Source organism: Mesocricetus auratus, unplaced genomic scaffold, assembly GCF_017639785.1.
Source record: "Mesocricetus auratus isolate SY011 unplaced genomic scaffold, BCM_Maur_2.0 Super-Scaffold_100008, whole genome shotgun sequence".
NCBI lineage: Eukaryota > Metazoa > Chordata > Mammalia > Rodentia > Cricetidae > Mesocricetus > Mesocricetus auratus.
This window is the reverse complement of record NW_024429192.1, coordinates 70,590,725-70,607,045: the sequence shown is the minus strand read 5'-3', so window position 1 is coordinate 70,607,045 and position 16,321 is coordinate 70,590,725. Positions and strand designations below refer to the sequence as shown.

The following is a 16,321-nucleotide window of genomic DNA, read 5'->3' as shown; positions in this document are numbered from 1 at the left end:
ACTCCCAATGCTGGAATTAAAAGCATGCAGGTTAGACTTGAACTAGCAATCCTCTTTTGTCAGCCTCCTGAGTGCTGAGATATTGCAGGCGCTCAGGTGGGATTGCATATCTTTTTATTTGCTTTGAGCAGGGAATTACAGTGATTGCATAGCAGCTTGGAAGACCCATAAGTATTGTGGACTTTTTTGTTTTCTTTTGTCTTTAGTTGTTTGTATTGCTAGGTGTGGTGGGTTTACATTAAATGTAAGTGACTGGAATATCTGAAATAGTTTGCTTTGGCCTATTGTATAATAAATGTTTTTCACACAGCAGGAGGATTCTTTATTTGCGTCCATGCCACCTCTTTGCCCCATCGGTAGTCACCCGAAAGTGCAAAGCCCCAAAGCTGTGACTGGAGGACTTGGAGCTTTCACAAAGGTGAGTATGTGTCACAGCATTGCCCCTTTCCCACTCTTTGTTCTGAGGTGTGCCTCCACTTACTTACTGTTGTCCTTGCCCTAGGCATGCAGTGAGGTGGGAGTGCAGAGGTCACAGGCTGGACTGTTTCTCTCTGCGCCTTCCAGTGTCTGACAAGTGACAGAGGAAGCACACGATCAAGTGGAGATCTTATTTGGCCCTTTACTAGCTCTGAAGGACTATGTTAAAAGCAATATTTTACCTTCCTCGTAGAGCCATTCTATAATACCAGGCTCCAGTAATACCACTGTAGAGAGACTAGATTCAGATATTAACAGTAGATCCTTCCTCCTACTACCCCTCATAGGATACTTATTCAGTGTCATTGTTTGTTGCAAGGTGATCATCAAACAGGAACCTGGGGAAGCCCCTCATGTGTCCACAACAGGAGCTGCCAGCCAGTCAACATTCCCTCAGTATGTGACTGTGAAAGGGGGCCACATGATAGCTGTGTCCCCTCAAAAACAGGTCATAAGTGCTGGAGAAGGGACCGTTCAGTCACCGAAGATCCCACCCTCCAAGGTTTGTATGGCTCTAGGGTGGGGGTGGACTGTCGAGGTACAAATGTAGGCTATTTATATAAATAGTTGACAGGTGCCAAAGTGATTTAGGCTGACTGAGTTGCTGATCCCATACAAACCTGTGGGTGTTAGCCCAGTTGGCAAAGATCCAGTCACTCACATATGTACATACATACATATGTTTCTGTTTGTCCCTGACAAGTGGCTGTGTTTAAACAGAAGCCCCAAGGAACAGTCTAAGGGGCATAGGGACGTTGAAGCTTCTCTCCAGAATAAAAGTAGCAGGCCCCTGTGGGCTTTTAATTTGACTCTAGTCTAAGTGGGAGCACTGTTTGGCACGTTCATTTCTGCTAAGAGAGTGCAGCACTTCACGCCTCCAATGTCCAGGCCATGCGGTTCATTTTAATTTGATTTGAGATGACCTCAGACTCCAGGCAGTCCTCATACCTCAGTGTCCCAACTGCTAGGATTACAAGTGTGTGCTGTTTGGTTCATTCGTTCATTTTGTTTGTAACTTAGAAGTAACAGAGAAGTCCCAGGGAGCTGGAAAGTGGCACATGCTCTGTATTCTTCCACATCAGGTAATCTCAAATCTCGAGTGCTTGTTTGCCAGGCTCATATTTATACATGTCCTGTAGTTCTCAGAATACACCTGCTCATTTTATAATGTAGAAATCATGAGTTTGAGGGGTGTAAAGCTAGTGAGTGGCAGGAGGCTTAAACTCATGTCTTTTGTCTCCAAATGCTCTATGATAGAGCTGGTGAGATTTATAAGCTGTTTTCTCTACCCTAAGCATGTTTTTGGAACTTACACACTTTTGGAACTTATCCCAGTGTTTTGGCGAGTGTGTCCTGAAGCTCTTGGGAATGTTTCGTGGGTGTTTATATTTCATCTTCAAAGCCTGGCCTGTCTAGGAGAGTGAATTGTTTTGAGAAGAATCCTCTAATGTGGAAGGTGATGTTATATAACTCGGGGTAGTTCAGATAAGTAGGTCTCTTTGGAGGTAGAAATGAAAATTCAGTGTTACAAGTAGTTTTTAAATCTGTAAGAATCTATAAGGTTTCCAAAACTTATCAGACAGTTCATCTTCTGCTTTAAAACGGCAATTCCTCATCTTTCCCAAACTTTCTGAAGTCAGAATTTCCCCAAGGGTCTGGAAATGTGGCTTCTCATGAGCTGCTAGCTGTTTCAGGTGCCCTGCTGGGTAGAAACTGCTGCAGCCAGCGTAGCTGTGGCCTCCAGGTGAGCTCGCCTCCCCTGCACTGAATCATTTGCTGTTTGGAGCTGTTGCACTGCCGTTATCCACAACAGGAGTTGAACCCGGGGCCTTACACATTAGACAATTACTCTACATCTGAGCTCAGCTTTCTTTCTTTTTTTTTTTAATTTTGAGGTTGGCCAACCTTGTAACCTAGACTGTCCTGCAGTCCTTCTGCCTTTACCTCTGGAGTTTCTGCAATGGCAGTCCTGTATCACCTGTGGCATCTTGTGGCTTACTTCCTAGTCATTCTTGTCTTACACATTCATTCTTTAAAAAAAAAACAAAAAACTTTTATTTATTTTTTTATGTATATTGGTCTTTTGCCTAAGTGTGTATCTGTGTACCATGTACGTGCAGTGCCTCAGATACCTGAAGAAGGTGTCAAATTTCCCTAAGAGTGGAGTCACAGACAGCTATGAGTTGATATGGGGGATCTGGGAATCGAACCCTGTGCTCTTAGCTGCTGAGACGTCTCTCTAGCTCCTTACACATTATTTAAGATATATTCCACTTCATATAGGGATATAGGTCTTTTTTGTTTGTTTTTACACTTATTTATTTGTATAGGGAAACAGATATGAGAGAGTCAGAGGACTCTCCATCTTGTGGGTCCCAGGGATCAAATTCATGATCAAGCTTGGTAGCACTCACCCTAACCCAGGGAGCCATCTCACTGACCCAAGGAAATATATGGTTTTGCCAATTAAAGGAAAAGGTTTGTATTTATTTATCTGCTTACTTATTTTGCATTTATTTATGTGGGGTAGGAGAGTGCTTGTGGAAATCAGAAGACAACTTGTAGGATTCATTTCTCTCCTTCTGCTGTGTGGACTCAGGGATGAAGATGAGGTCACCAGACTTGGGGATAGTTGCCTTTTCTGGCTGAACCCAGCTGGTCCCAATGTAAGCTTTTAACACAATACCATTGGTGCCCGGAAGATCTGAAACAGGTTAGGTTCCATTTTTAACCACCCCTTTGCACCTGGCCAATCAGCTCACTCCCCCAGCAGTGCTGAGCAGTGGTTCCTCTTCTCTCAGCCCTGCACCCTACTGGTGAGTACGGAGAAAGCGGGTGGGTTTGCGGAAGGGTGCCCGAGGAAGAAAAGCAGGGGAAGAGTTGCAAAGGATCAGCAGAGCATGGGCGAAGACTTCACTGTCTGTCTGAGTAGTTAGCTTATCCATGCATCAGACTCAAGATGACTCACTGTCTCACATGTCATGGCTGAAGCGCTTCCCTGAAAATTACCACAAACAGGAGTGTACAAAAGATGGTAGCTTTCCTTTCATACAGCTTTAGAACAGTAGAAAATCACTTATCTGTTTGGTGTTTGTTTTTCATGAGAGTAGGAAGAGGTGCTACCCTGAACTAAAAAGAGAGAGCTGAAGTCTCAGTGGGCCGAGTGGGACAGAAGCAGTAAGCTATAACCAGATAATGAGCGCTGAGATTCCTTTGTTGAAATTCTCAAATCTAAGGGCTCATTACTTCTAAAACCCAGCCAGGAAAGAATAATAACCCTATCTTTCAGGACTGGATAAGAATTAGCAAGATTGAGACCAGTAAACAGGATCTAATATGAATGTTGTGTTTGGCACACATGCCCTAGTACCCTGGCAAATAGTATTGAGCATAAGTGGCTGTAGCTTTCAGCATCTATTGAGCATGTTCAGCCTGCCATGTGTGTCGCAGGATAACTATGAATGTAACCCACAGCTGAACAAATTCTTTTCAACCTGATTTTGTAGATGATAGCATTGATTTAGAGTACCAACAGGATGGACATGCCCATATCTTGCCAAAAGTTGTGAATTACTACCTTTATGATAGCCATTCTCTCTGGGTTAGAATGGAATTTTAGTTTTTCCCTTTTACATACAGTCTCACCATGTAGCCCAGGCTTGCCTTAAACGTACAGAGATCCACCTGTCTCTGCCTCCTGAGTGCTGGGATTAAAGGTGTGCACCCCCCCCAGATGTTTCATTTCTTCTTAAACATGTATTAGTGTTCTTTATGACTGTGTACCACATGTGAATCTGGTACCCATGGAGACCACAAGAGGATGTCAGGTCCTCTGGGTCTGGAGTTTTGGGTGTTTGGAGCTACTGTGTAGGTGCCAGAAATTGAAATGGGTCCTCTAGAAGAACAGCCATTGCTCTTTAACTGTAGAGCCACCCATCCAAACCCAATTTGTATTAGCATGTATTGAGTGTACATAGTGAATTTGTTATAACATTTTCATGAATGTATATTCCGATTATATTCACCTACCCATTACCTTTTTTGTTCCTGCTCTCACTCCTGATGATCCTGTGTGTGTGAGTCATTATGTTTCGTTAGTATTGTTTACATGAGAAATTAGTTTTACTGGAGCAGCATGGGCACCTCATCAGTGACTGTGCCATGAAGGAACGTCTCCCTTTCCCAGCTGCCAATGGCTCCCGAGGGCTGCGTGGGCCCTTAGGACTCAAGAAGACGTTGAGGAGCCCATTCTTGTGCAATGTCTTGACTTCAAGAATGCCATGTTTGTTTGTTCCCACCAAGAGCTGGAAGTACAGCAGATACAAATACTGAGAACCCAGCCTGGGACTTCTGCAAGGACAGTATAGATTCTTAACCTCCAGAGCCATCTCTCCAGTCCCCCTTCCTCGAAGTTTTCATCATAGAGGCTCTTTGGTTAAATTGATTTTTTTTTTCCAGACAGGGTTTCTCTATTGTTTTGGAGCCTGTCCTGGAACTCGCTCTGTAGACCAGGCTGGCCTTGAACTCACAGAGATCGGCCTGTCTCTGCCTCCTGAGTGCTGGGATTAAAGGTGTATGCCACCAACTCCCTGCTGATTTGTTTTTTTAAGCTCTTGTGAATTAGGATTTCCACCTATTTTTTTCCTTTTTCTTTCTTTCTTTTTTTTTTTTTTTTTTTTTTTTTTTTTTGGTCAGCAGGTTGGTTTGTTACTATTATATAGAAAAGCTGCTGATTTGTGTTCTACTTCTTAGCTTAGTGTGTTTAACAGATCTAAGAGTTTTCTGGTGGCATTTTGAAGGTCTTTTATAGTACTGTGTTGTCTACAAGTGGGAGATTTGGCCTCTTCCTTTCCTATTTGTATCCCTCTTATATTTTTCCCTTTGTCTTACTGCTTTAGTTAAGATTTCAATAATTACATTGAGTAGGAAACTAAAATCCAACTGTTTATTCACAGAGTGCTTCCTAGAGGCCAGTTGGGGCTAAATTTGTCTTCCCTAGCCCCCCACTGAGCCCATCCTCCAAATATCTGGGTTATGTAACAAATTTCAGGCTGGTTTCATAAGCAGTAAGACTCAAATAGTAGTTCTTTCTGTATCCCTTTCTCCAGTTTTTATGCATCAAGATTTTTTTTTTAATAGAAATTCTTGTTTGAGGACAGCAATATAGCAGCTCCTGAGGGAAAGCCCCACGGGCCTAGTCACCTAAACTCAATGGAGTAAACATGATGGGAAGAAAGCATTCTCAAGGCTTGCTCTCTGACCTCCACATATACACACCCACACTCACAAATGATACCATAAATATCTTGATTAATAGTTTTTTGTTTTGTATCCATGTCTGTAAAAATTATGTCACCTACCTCTGGCCAAGCAAATTATTCATGACCCCTGCAGGAAGTAAGGTTCAGATAGGAAGAAAAGGAATGTGGATGAGGAGATATTGAAGCCAAATCAGGAGAACTGAGATGCTCATTCCTATAGGCTAACTTGGTTTCTGTTAGTCTCTTTCTTGAGTCATGTAGAAGAGTAGAACAGAATAATGAATGCTATGTGCCCACTGTTCAGTTTCAGTAGTTTCCAGCATTTGCTAATCTTATTCCTCTTACTAGAATATCAGGTGTTACCCTCATTGAACTCCCATATTCACATGTACTTACAACATCATACATTCACACTTACACACCTCTGAGAATAGTTTAAAGGGGAATCCCAACTAATTTGTGATTTTCTTGGATATTAGTTCCCTTTTAAGTAACAGAATCCAGATGGGGGTCTTTTAAAAATTATATGTATTTACCTTTATGTGTTTGTATATTAGAGGTGTGTATGTGTGTATACACATGTGCACATGAGTGCACTTGCCACAAGTTCACAACTTGCAGGAATCAGTCCTTCCTCCCATCCTGTAGGTTCCAGGAATTGGACTCAAGTCCTAAGGCTTGGTGGCAAGCACCTCCATCCACTGAGCCATCATCAGTCCTGAATCTCTTTTTCCTTTTCTTGATTTTATAATTGAGATTTTATTGATTGAGGCTCAGTTCACAAGACCTTTCAGTTTGTACACAGTTTTTTTGGTTGGTTGGTTTCTGTTTTGGTCGTTGGATTTTTGAGATAGGGTCTTACTATGTAGCCCAGGCTGCGCTAGAACTCACTATGTTGATGAGACTGGCCTCCAGTTCACAGAGATCTGCCTGCCTCTGACTCCCAAGTGCTGAGATTAAAACCATGCGCCCCCATGCCTGGCCTTTAATAGTTCTTAACACTGCACCATAGGTCTCAAGAGCTTTGTCTTGTATGTCTTTTTAAAACAGTTCCAGTAATGTTTAGCTTCAAACCTGGCAGTAGATTTTCCTTCCTTACAAGTCTCTTATGTACCAGTGCCATCAAAAGTCAATCATCTTTACTCAGTTCCCATTGATTCACCATTTTATACCATATATTCTAGATATTCACATTTTCAATCTTTCGCAGTGCAGTATCAAAATTGTTAGGAAAAGCGGACTACTGCAATTAGAGATTTTACAGAGGGAACAGGAACCAAGTGCCTGGAATTAATTGTAGACCAAACAGGCCACAGACTTCCAGAGATCCTCCTAACTCTGCCTTCCCCATGCTGGGAGTAAGGTATGAATCACCAAGCCCAACCTAAGAAGTGACTTTTTTTTTTTTTTAAGACATGGTTTCTTTGTGTAACCCTGGCTGTCCTAGAACTAGCTCTGTAGATCAGGCTGGCCTCGGAACTCACAGAGATACCCTACTTTTGCCTCCTGATGCTGGGATTAAAGGTGTGTGCTGCTGCTACCACCACCCCATCCCAAGGAGTAATTTTTAAGGAAACTGTTCTACTAAAATAATGGAACTAGGACTGGAGAGGTGGCTCAGAAGTTAAGAGCACTAACTGCTCTTCCAGAGGTCCTGAGTTCAATTCCCAGCAACCACATGGTGGCTCACAACCATCTACAATTCAACCTGCCCTCTTCTGGCAGAACACTGTATATGTAATAAATAAATAAATCTTAAAAAAAAAATGGAACTAGATTCAAAATGCTCAAGGCATATTAAATGAATGACTTGAGACTCCAGATTGCCATTTAGTATGCTTTATGTTATAGGGTATAAAACTAGCCTCCATATAGAGTGTTACAGTGACACTTAAGACAGTCCCAACCTCCCATGATTCAATATCCCATTATCTAATGGTTGTACCAAAAACTAAACAACCACCAAATGATTTCACCTTCTAAAGCATTCCTTTAGGATACTCAGTGGTAGAGAACACTGGCTGCTCTTCTCAGCACCTGCATGGTGCCATCAACATCTATGACTCCAGTTCAGAGCTCTGGGTGCCTTCTCTGGTCTCAGTGGCCCTGGTACTCCTGGTACACAGATATGCATGCAGGCAAAACACCCATACACATAAAAATAAATCTTAAAAAAATCATTTACACCTAAAAATGGGATGAAGTGGGATTGCACACATCTTTAAAAGTGTTTCTAGAGCTACTGAAAATCTTGTATTTGTGCTTAAGAGATGGCTCAGTAGTTAGGAGCACTTGCTACTATTTTAGAGGACCCAAGTCCTTTTTTTAGAGTTTTGAGACAGGGTTTCTCTGTGTAGCCCTGACTGTTCTGACACTCACTCTGTAGACCAAACTGTCCTTGAACTCACAGAGATTCGACTGCTTCTGCCTCCCCAGTACTGGGATTAAGGATGTGCGCCACCACTTCCAGGCCCCACGTTCATTTTCTAGCACCCACATCAGGCGACTCTGAGCCACCTGTAACTCCAGCTCCAGGGAATTATGTGTGTTCTTATGCCCTCCTTAGATGCTAGCACACACATGGAGCACAGACAGACGGGCAGGCATACACATATACATAAACAAATACAAATGGGCATTTTAAGAACCAAAATGTTTGATACAAGTATCTCTACAGACTGTACAAGTGGAGGAGGAGAGGGGGAGCACTGGTTGGTTAGTATTGTTAGGCAGGCTTTAGCAGAGGCCCAGTGTTCCTTATCTCCAGGCTTTGCTGTCTGCAGGGTTAGTTTCTTGGTGAATCATTTCAGCCTATTTTCTGAAGATTTATCTTTTTGTTTGCTTGTCTCATTTCCACTCTGGCAGCAGTTACCATCTGTGCTTGAGTTTTTGTTGTTGCTGTTCTTTTTTGTTTTGTTTTGTTTTTTTGTTTTTTGCCATCCCTCCCTTCAACCCAGGCCCTTAACTGAACATTGACATGGGTTGTTGTCGCAAGCTGGGTGTGCATGGGAGGGGCCCAGAGTTATGTTGGTCCAGAGTCTCAGCTTTAGGAGCAATGTGGTGGCTCCTCCCCGTAAGCCCAGCACTAGGGAGACAAAGGCAGGTGCATCTCTGACTTGGAGGCCAGCCTGGTCTTCACAGAGAGACCTTGTCTCAAACAACAACAGAGGAAAGCATTTACCCTTTAGTTCTCTTCTTGTTTCCACATTGCCTCACGATTACCATTCTTCACTTGTTAGAAATGAACTCATATTAGCCAAACATTTTATACATTTATTCTCATTTTATGATTCTGTGAAGTAAGTATTGCCAATACTTAAAGCTAATTTTAAAGTTCAAGGAGGTTAAGTAATTTACCTGGTTGCCAACTTGAAACTGAACCAGGAAAACAAGTCTGTCTGGTTGCTCTGTACTTGACGTTGCTTCATAAGGGGACCGTTGTCTTCATGTTAGCTATGCTGTCCAAGCTCATGGCAAGTGCTTTCGTCTTTTGTGATGAAAGGAAGCTGTCTGTTGCTTATTTTATTCTGCCTCCTGAGCGACGGTTTTATTTATTTATTTTTTTCCTTTGAGGACCAGATCCTGCCCGTGTATCTCAGCATGACAGCTCTGAGATTGTAAGCATGTGTTACTGCTCTTTAAAACAATGTATGGGGGTAGCTGGAGAGAAGGCTCAGCAGTTAAGAACACTGGCTACTCTTCCAGAGGACCCACATTTGATTCTAAGCACCCACTCAGCAGCTCGTGGCTATCTGTGTCAGCCAGGAGCTCCACTGCCCTCTTCTGGCCTCCTTGGGAATCGGGTGTGCATGTGGTGCAGACATCGATTCAGGCAAAACATCTGCACATATAAAATGAAATTGTTAATATAATTTTATTACATCTTTGAGAATTTCATGCAGTGTATTAACATTCATGTCAACTCCTTCTATTTGCACATTCCCCTCCTTACCCAAGTGTCTTGGTTGCTTCTTTATTGCTGTGATAAAGTACCGTGAACACCATGGTGGGGAGCACGGCAGCAGGCAAGCAGGCGGGAGTATGGACCACTAACCAGAGCTTACCATGGGATCTGTAAGCATAAGGCAGAGAGTGCCAACTGGGAATAGAGCTGGCTTTGGAAACCTCAAAGCCTGCACCCAGTGACAGACTTACAGGGGCACACCTTCCAACCCTTCCCAGTTTTGCCAACTGAAAACCACACGGTCAAACAGGAGATTGTGTGAGTGCCCTTCTCATGCAAACCACCACACGACCCACCTTGGAGTAGAGTGTCATCTTCCACCATCAAGTCCAGTTTGTGTTGCCCAGCTAGCCTTGGGAATGAGGCCCTATTGGCCAACAACTCAAAGTAACCCATTCCTGCTACCGGGGTTTCTATTAGCTAATGTGAGGTGTCTAGTTGGGATTTTGTGTCCCCATTATAGAGTAACTCTATTGTACATGTATCTGTTTAATGGAGCTTCTATAGTGGTAGTTTCCCTGTGGCTTTTTCAGAAGGCCTTTGGTGCTAGTTACCCTTCTTCACATTTCTTCTTTTCCCCACACTCACATCTCCCTTCCCAGTTTAACTCTTCCTGTTCTGTTTTTCCCATTTTTGTCTTTTACACCACTCACTATTCTGTCTCCTCTCCCTTGACACTTTATGCCACTTTACACTGCTCAGCCATCCTGACACCGCTCACCAGTCTTACTCTTTAATTGTGGGGACGGGAGATTGATATCCTAGTGAGCACAGGTGCTGATAGAGGCCAGAGGCCTTTAATCCCCCTGGAGCTGGTGTTACTGGCAGTTATGTGCTACCTACAGAGTGCAGTGAACTTGGGTCCTCTGAATGAACAGTGCATGCTCTTAATCTCTGAGCCATCTTTCCAGCCCCTCTTACTTTGTAGTGATTCAAAAATTTCACTGAGATTTTGAAAATAATATAATCAGTATCTATTGCTTTCTCCTCTCTCTCTATATCAGATACAGAATAGTCAGATACCTTCTGCCCCATGTTAGCATGTGCATTCTTACTTTAGGGTGGTCTTTTCCCTCAAATGAGGTCCATTTTGTTCTTCCTAGAAGTAATTCCGTCTACACATTTTTTAGTTTTTATTTCTGTTTTATGTGTCTGGATATTTTGCCTGCCTATGTGTCTGTGAATCGTGTGCTTGCCTGTGCCTGTGGAGGCCGGAAGGAGTCACATCTCCTGAAGCTAGAGCTACAAGGATGTGAGCCATTCAAAGTGGGTACTGGGAACTGAACTCAGGTCCTCTGGAAGAGCAAAAGCAATGTTTTTTGGTTTTTTCATGACATGGTTCTGGCACTCATTCTGTATACCAGGCTGGCCTCGAACTAAGAGATCATCTGCCTGCCTCTGCCTCACGAGTGCACCACCACCACCCAGCATAAAATCATTCTTAATCTCTGAGCTGTCTGTCCATCCCATGCTTTTGAAGACAGGGTCTCATTAGGCCAGGCTGACCTCCAACTCCTGATTCTCCTGCTTTGCCTCCAAATTGCTGGAATTGCCCTGAGGGCCAGCACATGCAGCCTGTGGCCAGGCTTTTAAACCTCTGGTGGGTGAAAAGTGCTGACTACTATTCCATTTTGCCTTAGAGAGCGGCAGCCATTGTGATGCCTGGTAGGTAAGGTGCTAGACTCCAGACCCACTGATGGGACCCACATGTGGGAGAGCTAATGCCCACAGTTGTCCTCAGTCCTCTGACGGCCACATGTGCAGGCAGATGCACATGTGCACACATAGGCAAGCACAGTAAGTAAAGAAACGAATCCAGGTGGTTTACGTTTCTTATAACCATCTAAAAATACTCATTTAATATTGTTTTCTTTGTTGATTATTTGTGTGTGTGGGGGCACATATGGGGCACACTGTACTTGAGTATCCAGAGAACAACTCTGGAGTTGGTTCTCTGTTTCCAACTGTATGGGCTCCAAGGATCAAACACAGGCTGTCAGGGTTATGAGTCAAGCCCTTTAGCCACCAGGCCTGATTATTGCTTCTTATTTTGTGTTTTCTTGCTTACTCTCTTACAACAAGCTGCTTAATTTTTTTTAATAAAAAATAATTACTTTTAGAAACAGTTATTAATTTACTTGGTTTCTGGAATTTTATTATTGTTTATTTATTTATATTTTTTTAGGTGGGGCTTGGAGATGTAGCTGGGATGGCAGAGTGTTTGCCTACCATATACAAAACCCTGGGATCAATGCCCAGATGAATTGGACATGGTGACACAGCCCTGTAATCCCAGCACACAGGAAGTAGAGCTAGAGGATTGGAATTTCCGAGTCACCCTCAACTATATAGCAAGTTTGAGACTGACCTGGGATACATGAAACCCAGACTAAACATTTTTTTTTCAAAATAAATTATTTTTGTTTAAGCGCTTCCTTTTTTTTTTTAACCACGTTTGTCTTCAAGGAGGGAAAGATGAGGGGAGCTAAAGAAAAAAAAGTTCTTTTTGGGTAATAATCTATGAGTAAGGTAGGGCTTGAATTCATGAGAAAGTTTACTGCAGTTTTCACAGTGTGAAGTTTGGAAACACCCACCTGCCAGTAGCAGAGGGTGCATAGGCAGACTGGTTAGTATTCCTGTTCTGGTGTGTATTCAGTCAGCTGAAGATGGTTTGAAATACAACACTGGAAAATGCTTGCGTTACCTACTAATGTCGTAAGACTATGTACAGTGTGATCCCAATTCTAATTAAAGTAAACATTAAAAGGATCTGGAAATAAATACATTAGGAATATTTTATTTCTGGATGAGAATTGGGTTTTATATTTATCTTTCCTAAGCTTATGTGTATATATAAAGATTTTCTATCATGGTAGAAGTTTTGGGACGCTCACTAAGCTTTTATGATAATACTTAAACCATAGGAGATATTTTTCTCCTGTGTCCAGGAACCCTTGTTGGGGACAGTTAGATTTTTGTGTGACAGCACCTACCAACCCAGCCCCCAATCCCTGCTATTACTTTGTTCTTTCTAGAACAGAGTGGCTGCTTTGACCCCAGAACTCACCAGGCCTGTGTGAAGTAACACTATTGGTCTGTCTTTTGTCTTGAACAGGTTGTTGGCGTGCCTGTTGGCTCTACCTTACCTTCCACAGTGAAGCAGGCTGTGGCAATCAGTAGTGGCCAAATACTTGTTGCCAAGGCTAGCTCTGCTGTCACCAAAGCAGTTGGTCCAAAGCAAGTTGTGACCCAAGGAGTTGCCAAAGCAATCGTGAGTGGAGGTGGAGGAACCATTGTTGCTCAGCCAGTACAGACCTTAACCAAGACTCAGGTCACAGCTGCTGCGCCACAGAAGAGTGGCTCCCAGGGCTCAGGTAACTGGTGTGAATTGGACCTTTTGGTTGTATCACTGCAGGATTACCCTGATTTGATCTGCTATTGAGTCCGGAGTAGGAAGCCTCGTAGGTAATACTATTGGTTTCTTTTCATGCAGTTGTTTGGGGAAGAGGGATTCGAGACAGGGTTTATCTGGGTAATCTTGGCTGTCCTGAACTCTCTATGTAGACTAGGCTGACCTTGAATTCACAGAGATTCACACTGTGAGTGAGGAGAATCGAACCCAGGCCATTAAGAAGAGCTGTTGAAGCTCTTAACAGCTGAGTGCTGGGATTAGAGGCATGTACCACCGTGCTTGACTAGTGTGGACTATTTTATGTAGAGATCTATAAATAATTTAAGTTTTATTTTATATATGTACTGTAGATGTCTGTGCAAGGGAAATAAAAATCAAAATTGCATGATTCAAGAGTAAAGTCATTTCCAGGCAGTCTTTTCCCATTTTGAGTTGAGCTTCAGACTTTAAAACCGTGGCATTACCATGTGCCTACCAAGCAGAAGTTTGAACACCTTTAATAAGCTTTTACCCTTGATATTTTTGAGGGTGTGAAAACAATTTCCTAAAACGTTGTATGTTACTTTGGAGGTGTTTTCTTTTGTTCTGGGGTTTATTTGTTTTTGTTTTATGTGTAAGGATGTTTTGTCTGCATGTATGTAAAAATTGATACTTGAAAACTTTGTACAGTCAGTAAAGAAACCTTATTTTCCTTGTGTGGCCACAGTATCTAGCAAGTAGTTAGTAGTTAACATATTTGCTAAATGATGTCTCATCCGTATTTCTCTGACCATGATGTTTGGGTCTGTTTTTGCTGGTGTTGATGGTAACTGCTCTCTGCTGGTTCCTTTTGTTGTTCACATAGGAGTCATGTACACTACCATAGTGACAGTGAAAAGGGTTCCATATACTCTAACAGAAGTCTTTCCAATAAAAAGAAAAGCCCTGGGGGGATATTTATGTTTATTTTATGTGGATGGGTGTTTTGTCTACACAAATGTCTGTAAACTGTGTGCATGAAGTGCCCTCAGGAGCCAGATGAGGGAGTCATCCCCTGAATCCGGAGTTAGAGATGATTATTATCCACTGTGTAAGTGCTGGGAACCAAACCCAGGAAGAGCAGTTGATGCTTTTAACTGCTAAGGCATCTCTCCAGCCCCTGTAATAAATCTTCAAAAAATAGCAAGTTCATGCAAGTCTGACTTGGTGGTTCGTAACACCCATCATATGGGAGAATCATGAGTTGGAATCCAGCCTGGTCTCAGTAGTGAATCTCTTTAAAAAGCAGGGGAGGAGGCAAAAGTTTTTAGTTGAAGACATCTAGGAAATGAACTACATTTACTGTTTGCTTAGTGTTTTTTAATAAGTATGTTATTGTTCTGTGTTTTAGAATATTATCCGTAGTTGATTATCTCCTTGTTTTTCTTCCCCTTCTTATCGTTTTAGTAATGGCAACGTTGCAGCTACCAGCCACTAATTTGGCCAACTTGGCAAACTTGCCTCCAGGCACTAAATTGTACCTTACTACAAACAGCAAGAACCCCTCAGGAAAAGGGAAGCTGCTGCTAATTCCTCAAGGAGCCATCCTGCGAGCTACCAACAATGCCAGTTAGTCTTTCTATCACTTGCTTCCTGGATCTCTGCATGGGGTCATCTCGTTCCATGGAGGGGCAGTTCTTAACTGAGCCAGGAAGCCTTTCTGTGATTCTACTTGATGGTGTAATGGAAGAATTTGCCCAAGTGCATTTTAAACATAAACATGTTTTAACTAGAAAAGTGGGCTTAAATACTCACAGTCTTAGGTGATGCCTCTGTTATTTGGGGTGTTGTAATTGGAGTTTGGAATCTGATGGGTTGTGGAGAGGTTTGGCTCCAGGCTGCATTGGGGAAGAGCTGAGGAAGGGCACTCTGCTTGGCTGGGTTGTTTTCTGAAGCTTGTCTCTGTGGGTAGTTTTTACTTGTATTCCTAGGTTTGGATGTAAAATGAGAATTCTGGTTCAATTTAAGTATGTGTTAAAAGCTCCAAGGAAACCAGGTAGTTTATTTAGTTAAATAAAACTTGACTTTGACAATGGCAGTGTGGATGGTGTTGAAGAGTACATATTTCCCTCTGAACTGAAGTATAATGCTACAGCAGCCAGGCTCCCTTGTCTGCTGACAGACTATCTCAGATGTGCACAGTCTTGGCAGATGGGACATGTGAATGACGCAGTGCGCTTGTCACCTCTGTAGTTTACTGTTGCCATTACTCTGGTGTTTTCTCCTCACACCTAAGTACTGCAGTGTCTACATAAGGAACGGCCAGGCTCTGTACTCCACAGCTGACACAGGAGCCCCTCTGGTTTACATTGTCCTAAGGGTCACAGACCATTGAGAAGGATTGTTCTCACTGTAATCAAGGTGGGGAAGTTAGAATGTGTGCTTATAGTCCAGGGAGATCTTAACCTGTCACTCACCAACGTGCAAGGAAAAGGCAGGTCCATCGACCTTTGAGTGAGGTCTGAAAAAGAATTGGGAACTTAGAGCCAAAGACAGATGATTTGATTTGAAACCACTTGTCTCAAAAGCATTAGCATCAGGCTCTTATCTTACACCATTAAGTCAAAATGCTGTCAAGGACATTCGTCACTGTACTCAGGAAGTACAAGTTAAGTGTCCCCTATCTAGAGTTTGCAGTTTTTGGAATATTCACATAGACTGTCGAGTAATCGCCTGTAATCCAGAAAAATCTGAAAGTTAATGTGCTCCATGATCCAGAACTTTGAGTGTCATTTAAGTCTCCAAAATGATTGGAATTTAAGATCTTCAGACTACAAGTGCCCAACGTGTAAATAGATTCTGTCTCGTCTTTGAACCCTGGGGAGTTTCCTCCCTCATCAGAGGACGAGCAGGTCATGGAGGAGTGGTAGTGCGGGTGAAGCATCTATATGCATCTGTGTTTCCTGTCAAGCTACTTCCTGTGATTTCCTGTCACTCATTGTGCTTGCAGACCTCCAGTCTGGCTCGACTGCTGCTGGTGGCAGTGGCAGCAGCGGTGGTGGTGCAGGAGGGGGAGGCAGTGGAGGTGGCGGTGGCAGCGGAGCAGGAGGAGCCCCAAGCACCACTGGCCCAGGAGGGGTGTCCCAGCACCTGACTTACACATCCTACATCCTCAAGCAAACGCCCCAGGTCTGGGAAGTGTACCTGATCTTGTACATTATTTAATTACCTGATAAATGCCTTTAATTA

General features: G+C 42.9%; 1 protein-coding gene across 8 annotated transcripts in view; it reads left to right on the top strand.

Moving 5' to 3' along the window:
* Window positions 1-16,321, top strand: part of Yeats2 (YEATS domain containing 2) — a 98,162-nt gene that overhangs the window by 56,007 nt on the left and 25,834 nt on the right. For 7 of the 8 annotated variants that reach the window (XM_040751101.1, XM_040751100.1, XM_040751095.1 and 4 more), the window contains 5 exons: window positions 311-418; window positions 797-979; window positions 12,818-13,076; window positions 14,540-14,701; window positions 16,083-16,261. In XM_040751101.1, the coding sequence (XP_040607035.1) occupies window positions 311-418; window positions 797-979; window positions 12,818-13,076; window positions 14,540-14,701; window positions 16,083-16,261 (891 nt within the window). The remainder of the gene's footprint in view (window positions 1-310; window positions 419-796; window positions 980-12,817; window positions 13,077-14,539; window positions 14,702-16,082; window positions 16,262-16,321) is intronic. The other variant, XM_040751098.1, reaches the window with a different exon arrangement.